Below are 16,897 nucleotides of genomic sequence, written 5' to 3'. Positions count from 1 at the left end.
TATGTACGGAATTTTGATAATATTTAAATGAATTAAAACATGGTTAATAACATTTATCAAATGAAATAAACTAAGCCATAAAAAATAAAAAATTTGACCATAGACGGTATATAAATCAGAGAAATTATCTTATCCACTTGACACACTTTCCAATATGCTTCTTGGTTGATTTTGACAACTCAACAACTCTTTGTCCAGGGACGGATCCAGAATGATATGTTTGGGGGGCCGGTCTACCTCAATTCCTGAACGTAGAAAAAATTCCAAGAATCCTTGTCTTTCCTTCTGATGTGTCTCCGAACTCGCGTCCCACAATATTTCACTCGTCAGTCGACAATATAGCAGATGTTTTGCAAAAGGTTATTATTTCAAATGGCTTTCTTGATTGTGTTTGTATTAACCAACTATAAAGGTTTTAAGTTGGGACTTTGTAAAAGCCCGTTATTTAGGTTTTCAAAAAAAAATTTGCAGAACAATGTCAAAAAACAGCGTATAAAAAGAATTAAACATGGACCATATGTGTAAACCTCGAAAGTCTTTAACCATTAGACTAATTATAGATACTTAAAATTTTGATGGGTAAAATAATATATATACTAAATAATAAAATATATCTTACATAGTAAAAAAAAAATTAAAAAAGTTCAGGGGGGGCCGTGGCCCCCTCCGGCCCTACAGTGGATCCGCCCATGTCTTTGTCCTAGTTTGTTATAATATTCATATAACTATTTTGGTATGCTCAGCAAATATCTGATCGTCTATAGCTATAAGATTAATAAATTTTCAACAACTATTTCTCAATCACTGTGACAAAAATTACTTGAAATCTCTTCAAATAACTATATCTTAGAATTGTGTCCTCATTTAATTTGACACAATTCAAGAAAATCATCTTTGATCGTCATTTTTTGGAAGCTTTGCAATAATGATTGCGTGCATCATGTCATGAGGATGATATAGTTTCAATCTCATTTGTTGTGTTTAGAACATAATATTATATTATTAATTGAAACAAAACAAATTTTCTTCTGTCTTATTAATGTCATCGTTTTATAGATATTCATTCCACTTCTTTAAAAAACACAAATGAAAAATGGTGCCTTGAAATCATAATATAACCATTTAGAAAAGAAGCTGTAAAAATATAATACAAAGTCACACAATTTTTCTTAAACCATAGAAAAATATTAGACTATTGACAAAATATATGTAGCAACAACAAAACATGCGTTAACTTGTGATATAATTAAAATTTAGAATCATGCATAATCATTGAATTAGAACAAAATCGCATGGCAAAAATCTACTGGATATTATATATTTTAATAATTTATCCATATTTGTCGTTTACCAGAGGACTCTTAGACCTACCAATTTTTGTAGTTCACCTATTATTTTCATAATAAATAATATTACAAAAATAATATAAACAAGAACATAAAAACACAAATTAAAATGTCTTCTATCAATCTAAGTAAAAAAATTGATTATATAATATAATAATGTCGTAAAAAAATTAAATATTGATTTATAGACAGAAGTTTGGAAATATATTTGTCCCAATAAATAAAAAATATTATCTCTTGATATTATGAGACATAAGGTAAAAACGAAGAAATATTTCAATTTTTTAATATTTTCTAAGTCACTTTAAACTAAATAATCTAAGCAAACAGAAAACATGCATTATGTGTTTAAAAAATAACAAAATATCTTAATAATAAAAAATTGAAAAATAACCATTTTTGTTGGATATTTGATTTTGTTTTCTCTTTTCTTTGTGCAAACAAACAAATAACAAAAACAATTCAAACACAATTACATGATCAATACAAATGACATATAACAATCAAACATGTTAACGCTAGGGTAAAAAAATTCCTCTCATTGCAAGAACAAAAAATGATCAAATAGAGCATATTATTTAGTAATATTTATTTAGCAGCATTTATAAAAAAATTGACTAAATAACTTAAAAACAGTGTTTGAAATCTATTACAGAAAAATATTTCTCTCAATCGTATATTTCTATTGACACGTGAGGAGTCTGAAAATATTTTTATTCTAAATGAGAGAAAGAAATTTTGTATGACCTTAATATTTATTAATACTTTATTTTTATTCAATCCGACTCATCTCTTTTGTCTTCCTATTATTATTTGACGGCAATGTATAAATTTAAGTATTTAAAATTAAATTTAAAGTAAATTAAAATAATAGTTAGTTTGATTGAGTTAAATACACTATTAATGATCTTATTAAACTAAAATAAAAAATGACTTAAATAACACCATTAATATGACAAATTGTAATATAAAAAAATAAAGTGATTTTCTGTGAATTTGAAAAAAAATAAAATAAAGTGATTTTGTGTGAATTTGATGTCAATGTAATCACAATTCACATTCATATATAGATATTAGTATAGATGGATAGATTAATTTAATTTTAATTAATTTTAAATTTTAATTAATTAATTTTAATTTTATGAAATAGAAAATAAAAAAGAAAATATGTATTAATGATTAATATGAAAATGTGTATTAATGATTAATATTAAATGAAAATAAGGATATTTATATACATTCACAATTCAATTCATATATTTATATTAGTATAGATAGATTAGAAAAGAGCCACATTAGATCCAAATTAAGTTTGTTAATTAGTCACGATATGCCCTCTCTGTATATGCCTATACTATAAGGGTGTGTTTGGTTGAGTTGATGAAACAATGATAGATGAATAATCAAACATTTATACAATGTTTGGTTAAAATTTTAAGATATTTTAATAATCGTTTTGACCTGGTTCAAGACTCAATTTTTTGAATTAATTACACTTTGTTAATCAATTTTTTAGATTAACAAAATGGAAAGAAACTTTGATATAGAAATTAGGTTTTTAATAAATCGGGAAAATTTAATTTTTTTGGTCCTATATATATATTTAGCTCTTTGTGATTTTGCTCCTCTTTGTTTATTTTTTTTACTCTACGTGCTAAGGGATGTCACAACAATAGGAATAAAACTTTTAATTTCTCCTATATATTTTAGAGAGGGATCGGATGGTGCCATTAGATCAAAGGGAGCTAAGTTGTCTGTAAATACTGGACTTGCCACACAAATATTTGCTGCCTGATCTTACACTCTTAAATCCTATGTCTATTGCTATATTTTATTAAATCATCCATGTTCTTTCCTGTCATATATATCTATAAATATTATTATATAAGAAATGAATTAAAATGATGAGTACTGGAAAAATGAGAGAGATGGTCACCCATGGTCTTGTGGAGTTGATGCCAAATGGGAAGTTATTTTAGTTAATTTGACTCCAGAGATTTGCGAGACTCTTGGTTTGAATGGATTGGAAACTCATGATTTGCCAGCAATAGAGAGTTATATATAATCCATGCATTCCCCATTTACATATATACTAGTTAAACTCATGATCTTTTGGCAACTATGTATATCGTACCAGGCCGATGCTGCATGTAGAAAGCTATTGTACATGGAGCAATACTACTACAAAAAAAGGCGACTATGTATAGTACCAGGTCGATGCTGCATGTTTGTGGAGAACTTTTTGTATCTTTATGTTCTGTGTGGAGAACTTAATGATATGCGTGAGTTGTGTTTATTTATTTTTGTTTGTTATTCGTATTATTTGTTTGTTTTGATGTGGTATCGATAGCTTATTTGTGATGATTGTAATAGTTAAATAACGATTGATTGTGATAAAAAAATTGTCTTTATTTAAAGTTAAAACTTGGATAACAGATAAAAAAATATTTCTTATTATTCGAAATATCTATCATATATATGATCATGATTTGCATGTTTTTAGCTGCGGCTGGTTGGCTGAGTCACCATGATTTACTTCCTCTCACATTCCTGTCAGGTCGGGGATGAGGGGCGCCTAAGGTGAGCGATTTCACCTTTTGGAGCAATGATTTGCATGTTTTTACCCCAATATTGATCTTGAAATATTCTAATTTTGACGTGTATTGGTGATCATCGAATAAGGTCTTTACATGCATATTATTAGTGTATGCGAAAGAGTAAATGGGAAGACATGTGATGTTGGCAATTATTAGTAGAAATTAAACAGATGAAAATTTTGCAAGTTGCAACAGAGAAAGGAAACATGTGGTCGCGTCTCCTCCAAAATACATTCACGTTCTATTCTGAAAATGTATGTGCAAGTTTGATGAAACAATTGTAGCTGGAGCTTCCTTCTTTTCTGGAGTTTTCTTGGTTATCAAAATGATATGTCGCTCTTGGAGTTAGAGCCCACCAGAGCTCATCACCGAAGCTTTGGAGTAAGGGTTGGGGTGGGGGTTTGATGGTCGTCTGTTTAGATGATTCATACATATTCATGTTGGTCTTAGATCCTAATTTATTTTAAAAAGTAAGCAATCGTGCTGGATATGGCACATGCATTTACTCCAAAGGTAAATAAACTATGATAACATCTAAATCAATTAAAATAAAATTACTTTTAAATCCCCAAACTCAAAGTAGATTTGTGATAAGTTTTATCAAAAAAATGTGGTTGTAGTCCCTGATTAAAAAAAAAAATAAAAAAAATTCTGCCCTCCATTGTCTACATGTTTTTTTCTGATGAAAATCGATACAAAATATTGAAAATTATTTGTTGGTCTAATCGATAGGTATTTATATTGATCTAATTGTCTCATGCAAAAGAACAATAATAATAAAAAAATTTGATCGCCCCTAATCAAAACAAAATGAAGCAAAACATTAAGTATTCAAACATGCTCTAGCTGTATAAGCAAATTTCCATTTGAAAAAAACACATGCACCTGTGCAAGAAGATTATAATATGACGTGCCTCTCCTCGCGCATAATATTAATGTAATAATGGAAATATGAATAGAAGTGTTAGAAGATAATTTTGTAAGCTCGATTAAAACGAAACTCATCATGAATTCGTATTAGAAGGTCCGACTGCAACCAAAATCGCTAGCTAACGCAAAGACCGTGATCCCAATATGCGTAGCAAATATATCTGGCTCATTAATCTCTTTATCATATCAGTTTCCATATCCTTATCTGAATTATAACTTTCTTTTGGTTATTCCTCAAGTTGATCCCTAAATTAGAAAATCATACAAATTTTTCGTATTTAGCATCGTTTTGAGCCAAGAAATTGCAAATTGTTGTGATCGAGCGATTAAAGCTCGAAGTCATTGTCTTAAAAAAAATGAAAAGACGGAATGAGAAGGAAAATAAGAGCAACGAAGAAGAAAAAAATGATCTTGGATGTTATAATGAGATTGAAGATGTTATTATTTCGATACAATTGTTTTTGTGAAAAGTGCGTATGATATCTTCAATTCCATAGCTCATTGTCTCATTTTATCCTACCTTACCCCTAGTCAAGTTACAACCCAATTTATAGCCATTTTTTCTGTGTATTTTAAATCATTCATTTAGTGGAAGGATGTTGATATATTTGCAAGTCTATGATAAAAAAAATTCAATGCATTTGACACGAGAGTTTGTTGATATATATCATAGACACTAATGAGTGAATCTTGTGAGGAGTTGTTAAATCCCATGCATTTTAATTTCACACATTCTGATTGCAGTGATTGTTCATGATGTTATTTTGTGAGATGCTCTGAAATTAAAATGTCTTGTTGCATGAAAAAAATGTTTTGGATAAGTAGAGGAAGCGGAAGGAGGACGAAAAATTGAGATAATGAGTTGATCTATTTTATGCTTGAGAACAAGCATCGTTTAGGTGTGGGAGATTTTAATAGGCTCGTAATAATTAGTATTTTTATTTTCATATTTCCCATTATTCCAACCTCTGATATGTTTAATTGATATATTTTTGTGTAATTTTATTTTAGGATTAACTTTTACGGTCTTGGAGTAAATTTGAGTTAATATATATATATATATATATATATATATATATATATATGTATATATCAAACTCTAATAGATAAATAATATTTATTTAAATTAATGAATGTTGTGACCCAAAATTCTGAATTTCAAAACTACTTTTAAGAGGTGTATATACTACTTTTAAGAGGTTGACGCGAACCCGAGTGTGTGCAAGGAGATTGTTCAATTGAGTTAGTTTATACATTATCCTCTATCTTGACTCTGTACATTTATATTTTCTCTTTCAAAAACATTTTCAGACTGTCTAATGTTAACTGAAATGATATTTAATTATAGTATGACGTGAAAATTTTGATTTTTCATTTCAACATTTTGATGTTTATTTCGCAAAATAGTTTGAAATAGTTCTTCTTCTCCCTCGACTTTTACATCTCACGTACATGTGTTTTATAGCGAGGGTGAAGGGGTGAGCAATCGATTAAAATCGAACAATCGATTTTTTTTTTTTACCAATCGAACCGATCGATTAAATATGTTCATCCGTTGGATGAAAATGTGCGAAAATTGAAGGTCTAAAATGAAATAACAAAACAAGTCTCACAGTTAAAAAGGTGTTCTTAAAGCTGGAGACCAAGTCTATTGACAATTCAACCCTCAATTTTAAGCAATCTCGCTGGATATCTCTCAAGGCCTATTTTGGTCAATTTCATTTTCGCCATCCTGCAGGAATGGTCTTAAACAGGAAATTTGACTAACTGAAAAGGACTTTCGGGTAAATTTCCATTGATAGGCATAAATGCATAATGATACTTGCAAGACGGCAACATCTCTCACAAATCCACCAACAAAGCTTTAATCAGAGAAAATAATTTTAAAAAAAATAAGAATCTCTTTGCGATATTTTTTTTTTAAAAAAAATGATGCCCAAGTTAAGGAAAAAAATAAGAATATTTGCTGTTTTGGGGTGGGTTTTAGGTAATCTCTTCGCGTCTTTATTGTTCGTTTCCAGTTTTTTAATCCAACTAATAATACAAATTTGTTGTATTTTTAATGGAATGTTTATGTGTGCATGTGTATGGTGTTGATGTTTAGTGTAATAGTTATCTTTGTTTTTCTGTTGTGGTTTCAAGATTTCTTGGTTTTTTTTCCGATTGAACTTTAAAGTGCCTGGCTTAGATTCTATGTGCTTACTTCGTCTGCGGTATTTCAGCTGTTGAGAATATCGAAACTTTCGTATTTTTCTTATATTTTGTGGGCTTGATGTGATAAACAAATTTCAGAAGCTTAAGCGGTGGAGATCCAAGGAAAGGTGCGTCTTTTAGTCGGATTATTTTATTCTGAGCAACTGGATTGGAAAACATGTCTCAAACCAACTGGGAAGCTGATAAAATGTAAGTTCTTTTTTGTTGGTGCTGTTTTTAAGCGTCTGAATTTTTTTACTGTCAGAATTTCGGTATTATAGATTTTTTGGAGTTTCTATTAAATTTTCGATCCTTTTTTTGTTGAAGGGATTAAATTTTCGTTCCTGGGTAAGATTCCCTAAAAAAATTGTTCGATTTCTGTATGAAGTTTTGGTTCTTGAATCTTGTACGTCTCTGTGCTTGCTAGTTCTTTGACCCATTCAGCTAGGACGGTCTGTTGTTATCTTTCCCCCGAGGTTTCAGTTTGTGCGAAGAACACGAGATTTTTCATTTGTATTCTAGGGTTATAATAAAAGCTTCGAAACCATTTTTCTCTTTGTTGTTTATTTGTTTGATTTTTTTTTTATTTTTATGATAGACAGACATGAGCGGCCTCTAAGTTCGGTGAAATTCTTTGGGTCCTCGGCCCTTCGTGTCTTATTGATACTGGGGTTCTCTTTTGGTTCATTCGCCCTTTTCCTTGAACATTCTTCTTGTGCTATATAATTAAGCTTCTTCGACCCGTGGTACTCTATTATTATGTACTGATGCATTTTGATTTTTTTTACTTATAGGCTGGATGTCTATATACATGATTATCTGGTGAAAAGAGATTTAAAAGCCACTGCTCAGGCATTTCAAGCCGAAGGAAAAGTATCGTCTGACCCTGTCGGTAAGTCTTCAAAACCAAGTTGTGGATAATAGGGTTCTTATTTAAGGAGTTTTCCTCTGTCAATGTTTATTAATTTTTTGTGCTCGCTTCAGCTATTGATGCTCCTGGTGGTTTTCTCTTTGAATGGTGGTCGGTGTTCTGGGACATATTTATTGCCAGGACAAATGAGAAACACTCCGATGTTGCTGCTTCTTACATTGAGGTTGGCTGCAACTCTAAAATTTTAGTCCAATCAATCACCATGCATTTAATTCAATTTTGTTTTAATGCCACAAATATAATTTTATCCAATCAGCATGAATTTGCTTAGATAATGTTGTATTTTGATTGAAAAACTTCCTAGCTAATTGTTTTATGTCGCTAAGCTTACATGTTTAATTGAATTCCGAGTGAAATGAATTTTCATTAACTTCCATACTGGGGATATCCTGGAAGTTCCAAGTAAGACCACAATAGTGTATTCTTCCGTTTCTTCTTTTCCTACCTATGCAAATTTGTTTGACATGTATGGTGTTGACATTTGATTTACAAACATTAGTTTCCGTTGCCTTATGTGTTACTAGTATGAATATTTTCGTTCTTTCTTCGATGCAGAACACAATGTCATTTGGTATATTGACATCTAACAGATGTTTTTCTACAGAAAACAGTTCCCTATTTGCTTACCTCAACTATTTTCAGAATTTTACGCTCTCATCACTTGAATATGCAGTAGTTACGAGGAATCACCGATAAGAGACATGGTGTTATTCGTTTAACAATTTCTCCCTGTGCAACATATTTTTTGCTCATCTCCATGTACCTATTATTTGTTCCAGAAACAAAGCGTTTAGGTGTAGGAATGATATAATTCTTGAGAAATTTTAGAGTCTACCATTCATTGGAAAATCAAGACTTTCCAGTCTGGTCTCTAGCACCATTGTAGTGCTGAAATCTATTTTTTGTTCCACTTAACTTAAAAAACAGTCTCAGTTGATGAAGGCAAGGGAACAGCAGCAACAATCACAACAGCCGCAACACCCACAGCAGCAGCAGTTGCAGATGCAGATGCAGATGCAGCAGCTTTTACTGCAGCGGCAGGCTCAGCAGCAGCAGCAACAACAACATCAACATCAACATCAACAACAGCAACAGCTACATCAGCAACAGCAACAGCAGCAACATCAACAACAGCCACAGCAGCAACATCAACAACAGGGACCTCAGCAGCAACGGCGTGAGGATGCCCCCTTCCTGAATGGAACTGCTAATGGCATCTCTGGAAATGATCCTCTTGTGAGGCAGAATCCTGGTACTGCAAATGCATTGGCAACCAAGATGTATGAGGAGAAATTAAAGCTCCCTGTTCAGAGAGATTCATTGGATGATGCGGCTATGAAGGTACAAGTTACATATAGGGGCATGCTGGAAATAAAAGTTTAGTTCCAATTGCTAACTGTGCAATGCTTAATTTCAGCAAAGATTTGGCAATAATGTAGGACAGATTTTGGATCAGAATCATACTTCAATATTTAAATCAGCTGCAGCAGCTGGCCAACCTTCTGGGTATGCTCAGTATGATCGATAATAAGATTGCCTTCTTTTTTCTCTGGTGTAAAAGTGAATAAGGGGGTTTAAGAGGGTGTAAATTCTTAATTTTCATGAGAACGAACTTGTTAAGCTTCCTAAATGGTGCTCTTAGCTTGGTAAGATTTTAAACCCCAAATGTGAGCTGTATCCCCTTAGGCGAATTTTTGTCATGTATGCTTTTGTCAACAATCCAAATCCATTTTCTCAGGCAAGTGCTGCACGGTACAGCTGGTGGATTATCCCCCCAAGTTCAAGCACGAGGTCAGCAATTTCCAGGGTCTACACCAGTCAGTATCATCCTCTATTGTTCTCTTCTAAAAATTTTCTAGTAATGTTTGTACTTGCATGGATGTTAGTCATAGATATCTATAAACAGGACATCAAGGGTGAAATGAATCCCATCTTGAACCCCAGAGCTGTTGGCCCTGAAGGATCGTTGATCGGAATCCCAGGTACACTCTTTTCAGATTGGTTGGCTACGAGTAGTTTATGTTTGTACTCTAAACACATGCACTATGACGCTTCTTCTTCTTGTTATGAGTAATATTAAGTCGTTACTGTGAGTATTATTTTATATCAAGATGAGAGTGTGAACGCCAACAACTCTGGCAGAGATGGAACATATTAGTGCCATTTGTTTGATAAATTTATTGATTTGTTTTGTATAAGCTGCAATTATATGATTCTTATTGCTGTAGGGTCAAATCAAGGTGGAAATAATTTGACGCTAAAAGGATGGCCTCTTACAGTGAGTATATTATGGCTTTACCTCGTTGTTTTGTGAATATAATCGACTAGGCCACTTTTTATGCGAACTTAGCAGTTGTGACACCGTAGGACATGATCTTGATAACCATGGTAGATTTTCCTACGTGATAACTTTTATGTGGTTAGATGGGTTCTTAACCTTAAAGGTACCCGTTGAGGTTATTATATTTCGGTGGTTTGGTTCTTAGTCAACAGACCGTGACATGCTATAGTAATTAACCCAAATTAATAGTTCGTCTAGTTTTTAAGTTCAAGGTCAATTTTGGCATATTATTTTAGGCTTTTAATTTGTCAAGCTGCATTTGCACCTTGGTTTTGTTGCCAGAACAACCTATTCCTTAATCATTTGTTATTTTATGTTAGAATTTTGAATGAGATTAGCGAGGCTTTGCAAATTAATGTTGTGATCAACCTGTTTCCTCGATTATCATCTCATCTTTCATTTAATATTGTGTGGCTACATTGATAGGATCTTGATCAGCTCCGTTCTGGACTTATCCAGCAGCCAAAGTCATTTATGCAGGGTTCTCAGCCTTTTCATCAATTGCAGATGCTGACACCCCAGCACCAACAGCAGCTTATGCTTGCACAGCAGAATATAACTTCCCCATCTGCCAGTGACATAGAGAGCAGAAGGCTGAAAATGCTTCTAAATAACCGAAGTTTGTCCATGGGGAAAGATGACCATGCTAATTCAGTTGGCGATATAGTTCCTAACATTGGAGCCTCGTTGCAAGCTTTGCCTCGTACAGATCCAGAGATGTTAATGAAGGTTGCTTTTCCTTGATTGATAATTGGTTTTACATTTATGGTTGGTTGTTCATGTTTTTTGGGAGAGAGAGCAATGAAATTTATTTCATGGTTCTTGGATTCTATATATCACTGTGTTTGTATGTTGTGTAGTTGAGAATGGCACAACAGCAGCAGCAGCAGCAACAGAACAGTAATCAACTGCAGCAGCAGCAACAGAACATTAATCAACTGCAGCAGCAGCAGCAACAACAACAGAACAGTAATCAACTGCTGCAGCAGCAGTTTCAACAGCATGCTTTCTCAGGTCAGCAGTCTCAGAGTTCAAATCACAATCTCCAGCCAGAGAAAATAATGGGTACCGCCAGTGTCACATGTGATGGCGGCATGTCAAATTCTTTTCGTGGAAATGATCAGGTTCATCAATTTTCGCTTATTTGAAAATATACTCATTCTGCATACCTGGAGTAATATGGAATATTTATTCCCTTCTCCGTGATGCAATTTCAAAAGCCATGATATGTAGAGGATGATCTGGTTTGACTGTTGGAAAATTATACATCGTGAAAGCATATCAATTGATGCACCTTGTAGATTTGAAAATATTCTTTATTAGAAATTAAAATTGCACATACAGAATCAGTCTTTAGCCATTTTCGATCAACTGGTCAATACTGACAATGTTTGAAAACTGCTGGCCTTGCACTGACCAGTTTATTAGTGTTCAGTCTAGCTTATGCGTTGTTAGGCTCGAGTATTTTATCCTGTTAGTTGAGTTAAAATGTCACTAGCTCATTGATAATTTTTTGTACGATAATTAGTTTGTGTGTTTTCATGAATACAGAAAATACATCACAGTTTAGATTATATCCAGTTAAATTTAATTTGATCTGATAATATATTGCTAAAAGCTCTTAAGGAACCCTCATCAGTGCTTGTGTTGCTCTTGATGAGTGTTTCCAGGGTATGCATCTGAAGTTTCAAAATGGTGTAGTTTCCTAACATGGTATTTCATGCATTCAAGGTTTCAAAAAACCATGGTGGAAGGAAGAGAAAGCAGCCTGTGTCATCTTCCGGCCCTGCCAACAGCTCAGGAACTGCCAACACAGCTGGTCCATCTCCAAGTTCAGCTCCCTCAACACCCTCAACTCATACACCTGGAGATGTGATGTCAATTTCTGCTTTGCCACATAGTGGCAGTTCTTCGAAGCCCCTGATGATGTTTGGAGCAGACACTACTGGTAGTCTTACATCACCATCAAATCAATTGGTAAGAGTGTCTCATGTCTCATCTTTGGCGAATAAAGTTTGAGTTCAATTTCTGCAACTTCTTCTTGGAATCTATCTTTGGCAGTGGGATGATAAAGATCTTGTTCAAGCTGATACGGATCGTTTTGTGGATGATGTTGAAGACAATGTTGAGTCTTTTTTGTCTCATGATGATGCCGACCCTAGAGATGCAGCTGGCCGTTGTATGGATGTTAGCAAAGGCAAGTAAAAGGATTTTTTATGGAATCTTCTCTAGCCTGCATTCAGATTTTTGGAATTTACAGTTGTAAGCATTTATGGTGATGATTTATTGTGTTTCAACTCTATTTTGTTACAATTGTATAAATTTTCAAAGTTCCTCTAATCAACAATGATGTTCTCGTGTCATTGACTGGCTTCTTTTTGTTTTGTGTCTGTGTGGGGTGGGTGGGAATAAAAAGGAATATCGAAAATTCGAGTAGCAACTTCCAACTGCGCCAACTAATCGGCCAAATACGCGGATGAGTTTGCACAATGATGTTTATTTCCAGACCTTAGATTATTGGTATCAATTAAGAAACTATGACTTGGAAATTTTATTTTGACTAGCAAAATTTTTTGGAGATTGTCCAAAACCTGACAACATTGAGTGTACATTAGTTACAATATGAGTGCATTTTTTTCAGTAATATGCTGTAAAAAAATGAATCTTTGAGTTGATTTGTGTTGTCTGTCATGTGACTGCTAATTGTGATTTGGTTTTATGAAACCAGAAGCATGAACTCTTTCAAGCTTTTTCTGATGAGCTTGAAAGAAATTTGAATGCGAATTCTTATTTGTAAAAGACCAGTATGTTCTGATTCGACGTTTGCACTTTCCAGGGTTTACATTTACGGAAGTGATTTCAGTTCGTGCTAGTTCTAGTAAAGTTGTATGTTGCCACTTCTCATCTGATGGGAAGTTACTTGCTAGTGGTGGTCATGACAAGAAGGTGAGAGTTGCAGTTGATAACTATAATTTACACTAGTAGAACAAGTATGTAACAAACTATAGTATGTACTCTTTAAAGCTTAATGTCCCAGAAGAAATAATATGAAATTATGTTTGAAATGATGCAGGCTGTGTTGTGGTATACAGATACATTGAAGCCAAAAAGCACTCTTGAAGAACACTCGTCACTTATTACTGATATTCGCTTTAGTCCTAGCATGGCCCGCCTTGCCACATCTTCTTTTGACAAAACTGTCAGAGTTTGGGATGCGGATAATGTTAGTTGATGATGCTTACACACATTTGCATGGACTTATGCTCAGTTTAGGAATTTCATTTTCCTTTAATTCAATAGCCATGATCCTTTCTGTAGGTTTTCTTCATTATAAGGATCCTTTTGTGTATGCCTTTGGTGTTCCAGTTGCATTTCACAGCATTTGTATTTCTTGTGTCCTCGGCAAAGAATTTTTCCTGCGGACATTTAGATTTTCGTGCACTTTCTTTTTCTCTTGCACATTATTTTCTTTTCTCCCAATTTTTTTTAGCTTCCGACCCTTCTGAAAATATTGGTGGAGCCAAAGCTAAAACTTGAAAAATTTACAGGGAGTACAATCATATTTTTGTATGGAAACATATGTAACACAAACAAAATATGTGAGTTTATAAGACAATTTAAGAGTGGAGGGCTATTGCTCCTATCACCTCTTTCAGGCTCAATATTGTCTGAATATTCTTTTATTTGGAGATTTTGGTGTCAGTCATCTTTATTAATGGCCATTACTGCAGCCTAGCTATTCACTTCGAACATTTACTGGACATTCAGCGGGTGTGACGTCATTAGACTTTCATCCAAATAAAGAAGATCTCGTCTGTTCTTGTGATGGAGATGGTGAGATAAGATACTGGAGTATCAATAATGGTAGCTGTCCCAGAGTTTTCAAGGTGGAAGATCGAAATAATTAATTAAGTTAATCAGTTACTTCCATAATCAAGTCTTTTCATTGTCGAATTTCACTTTTTCATTCTCTAGCTCTTTCGGGCTGTGTATGCATGTTACTCATATATTTGTTGTCGACGTAAACTTACGTTTAAAATCTCTTGTTGGTTTAGGGTGGCACGGCCCGAGTGAGATTTCAACCCCGTCTGGGAAGATATCTTGCAGCTGCTGCTGAGAATGTTGTGTCAATATTGGATGCAGAGACTCAAGTGTGTCGAAACTCATTGAAGGTCTTATTCTCTCATCTCCTTGAAGTTTGGATGGTTCTTTTTTCGTTCTGTCATGCTATATGTCATACATATTGAATTGTGAGTTGCTATTTTAACCGGTTTTACCTTATTGTATTGTCATTATTATCGCCACAGGGTCACACAAAACCCATTCTTTCTGTATGCTGGGATCCATCTGGAGAACTCTTGGCATCGGTGAGCGAGGATTCGGTTAGAGTTTGGACGATGAGGTCTGGAAGTGAAGGGGATTGTTTGCACAACCTTAGTTGTAATGGAAACAAATTCTATTCATGTGTGTTCCATCCTACCTATTCATCATTGCTTGTTATTGGTTGTTACCAGGTAAGTTTATTTCTTATTTTTTTACCTTTTGAGTAATTGTGAAGATTGTTATCAATATTAGGGTTGTAATGAATCGAATCAATACTAACATTACTCATTTGACCTCGAGCTGAAAAAAATTTATATGGTCCAGAGACTAAAAAATTGAACTATACGAGGTCAAGTTTGTCTCAATTCAGAGTTTAATTAGAGATCAGTTAATTTAGTTTTGAGCTCTGTTAGAGAGTAGAAATATGACTAGAGCTTATTGTTATATATATTAAAACTGGTGAACCATGGAACAAAATAATTTTGATTAGAAATAATATTCGGACATTTTCGGGCACGTTTTGAGCTTGACAATTCAGAATATGGATGTATATAATATTCGATTCGGCTCGAGAAATTCCCAAGTAGCTGGTGGTTCTGGGCTAGCTCGATTCAAGATTCACTTTTCCCTGCACGTGAGAAAGTCTAAATTTAGTTAATAGTATTGTATTTATTTGCAGGCACTCGAGCTTTGGAACATGTCGGAGAACAAAACCATGACCCTTCCAGCACACGAAGGATTGATTGCTTCACTGGCTGTGTCGCCAGTAGCCGGGTTAGTTGCTTCTGCAAGTCACGACAAGACCGTTAAGTTGTGGAAATAACATTCACTGTTTGGTGTGTAGCCGTGTACTTCTGGTGTGCCTCGTTTTCCTGTCGAAGTTCCATGGAATCCTAGAAGAATTAGGAACCCCAACTGTTCTGTACTTTTCTTAGTTTGGTGTCGTTCTTTGGTATATTATAACAGTTCGGAAATAGCAAGAATTGGCTGTCAAGTTGTGCTATCTGAGGTCCAAAGTCTTTTGTTACTTTTCTAACTTAGAAACTGATGTGTTTTTTAAAAAAAAGAAAGAAAAAGAAACTGGAGATTGTGCAGGGATTTAATATCTGGATGAGATTGTGCAAGCCAGTCGACTTATGTTTTACAAAAATCAAGGTTCTCTTAACAGAGTTTATGATGTATGATCTAAAATATTTGATTCACTTGTCTTGAAATGATTGGCTTTAAACACATGAGGATCTTCGATGCTCAACAGTCACAGAATGCGAAGGATAAAAAATAGTGTGTAATTCATTGAATGTCTATTTCAAATGTCAGAATCATTCACCATTGAAAAGAAGCAACCATTTCATTTTGCTCACAAACAGATATGAATACAAGGGGACTCAGATACTTGTTTGCATATCATCAAAGGCTGCTTGGCCATTATGCACGACGAGCGAACCAAGTTATGTGTATCATCATCGTCCCTTGAGGATTCTTGATCATGAAGAACAAAAACCCAGATGAAATTTGTGCTCAAAAAAAAAAAAAAACCACAAGAAATTTAGGAAAGAAGAGAGAAACGCACGCAAAACATTTGGAGAAGCATATGATGCCTTCCCTAATTGACGACTTATTTATAGACAGAGTGGCTGCCATTCTTAAAGTGGGTGAGCCATCGTTGTCCAGTCCATATTTAAAATTTGAATAAAAGGTCCTCCCTTGCTCATCACGGCTTTAAATGTGGACCAAAAGTTTTGAGCAAGTGGGCGATGATATTATGCTCCTACCTTCATAACTTTTAATACCCTTATTCCTAAATTTAGTGATCATCTCATTTATGCGATTAATCGTCTTTTTTTTTTTACTAACGATTAAACTAACCCAAGGATCACCAGAAATGATATCTTGTTACATAATCGAGGTTAGATTGGAAAACGAAAGTGTCCAAAGTGTTATTGCATGACCCCAATAAAGTCTTGTTATCTATACCAATAAAGTCTTTGTTTCCTAAACATCAAATTGTAGATGTAGATTCAATTCCTACTTTGTTATTTTTTTTACCTTTATTTTTTCTATTTATTTTTTTAATTCATATGTCAAAATTACAATGTAATCTCTCACTATTTCTTATAATTATATTTTGATCATCATTTAAATATAAATCAAATGAATCATGTATTTATAAATTTCAGTTTTACTTCGTTATTTTTGTTTTTTTTGGCAATTTTAATCGAAAAATTCTGATGTGACA

The 16,897-nt window shown here is 33.6% G+C and overlaps 2 protein-coding genes across 8 annotated transcripts in view; both read left to right on the top strand.

Moving 5' to 3' along the window:
- The window catches only part of LOC140834432 (uncharacterized), a 46,641-nt gene extending 42,931 nt beyond the window's left edge, over positions 1-3,710 (top strand). For 2 of the 4 annotated variants that reach the window (XM_073199307.1, XM_073199306.1), the window contains exon 3: positions 3,484-3,710. The gene's annotated coding sequence lies outside the window, so the exon portion shown is untranslated. The remainder of the gene's footprint in view (positions 1-3,483) is intronic. The other 2 variants (XM_073199305.1, XM_073199309.1) reach the window with 1 other exon arrangement.
- Positions 3,711-6,690: 2,980 nt separating this feature from the next.
- On the top strand, positions 6,691-16,206 carry LOC140834431 (transcriptional corepressor LEUNIG-like). 4 transcript variants are annotated; one of them, XM_073199302.1, is made up of 19 exons: positions 6,691-6,860; positions 7,166-7,276; positions 7,861-7,958; positions 8,051-8,160; positions 8,925-9,338; positions 9,415-9,503; positions 9,736-9,788; positions 9,884-9,979; positions 10,226-10,275; positions 10,765-11,067; positions 11,199-11,462; positions 12,070-12,315; positions 12,400-12,535; positions 13,175-13,284; positions 13,412-13,561; positions 14,070-14,225; positions 14,394-14,510; positions 14,646-14,852; positions 15,341-16,206. In XM_073199302.1, the coding sequence occupies exons 2-19, from the start codon at positions 7,245-7,247 to the stop codon at positions 15,482-15,484; spliced, it is 2,775 nt and encodes a 924-aa protein (XP_073055403.1). In that variant the 5' UTR covers positions 6,691-6,860; positions 7,166-7,244; the 3' UTR covers positions 15,485-16,206. The 4 variants fall into 4 exon arrangements, with proteins under 4 accessions (XP_073055403.1, XP_073055405.1, XP_073055404.1 ...); XM_073199304.1 differs by having other exon boundaries at positions 6,692-6,860; positions 9,736-9,814; positions 9,904-9,979; positions 10,846-11,067; XM_073199303.1 differs by having other exon boundaries at positions 6,692-6,860; positions 9,736-9,814; positions 9,904-9,979; positions 10,819-11,067.
- Positions 16,207-16,897: the final 691 nt, after the last annotated feature.

The sequence above is a fragment of the Primulina eburnea genome, chromosome 6 (assembly GCF_022965805.1).
Source record: "Primulina eburnea isolate SZY01 chromosome 6, ASM2296580v1, whole genome shotgun sequence".
Taxonomy (NCBI): Eukaryota; Viridiplantae; Streptophyta; class Magnoliopsida; order Lamiales; family Gesneriaceae; genus Primulina; species Primulina eburnea.
Note: the sequence above shows the minus strand (reverse complement) of the source record. Positions and strands in the feature narration are given on the sequence as shown.

Excerpts from the sequence above, each read along its gene's own strand:
- LOC140834431 (XM_073199301.1), top strand. The coding sequence starts at position 7,245 with ATGTCTCAAACCAACTGGGAAGCTGATAAAAT. Across the intron at positions 9,815-9,903 it reads AATTTCCAGGGTCTACACCA|GACATCAAGGGTGAAATGAA; the intron begins GTCAGTATCATC and ends ATCTATAAACAG. Across the intron at positions 12,316-12,399 it reads CATCACCATCAAATCAATTG|TGGGATGATAAAGATCTTGT; the intron begins GTAAGAGTGTCT and ends TATCTTTGGCAG.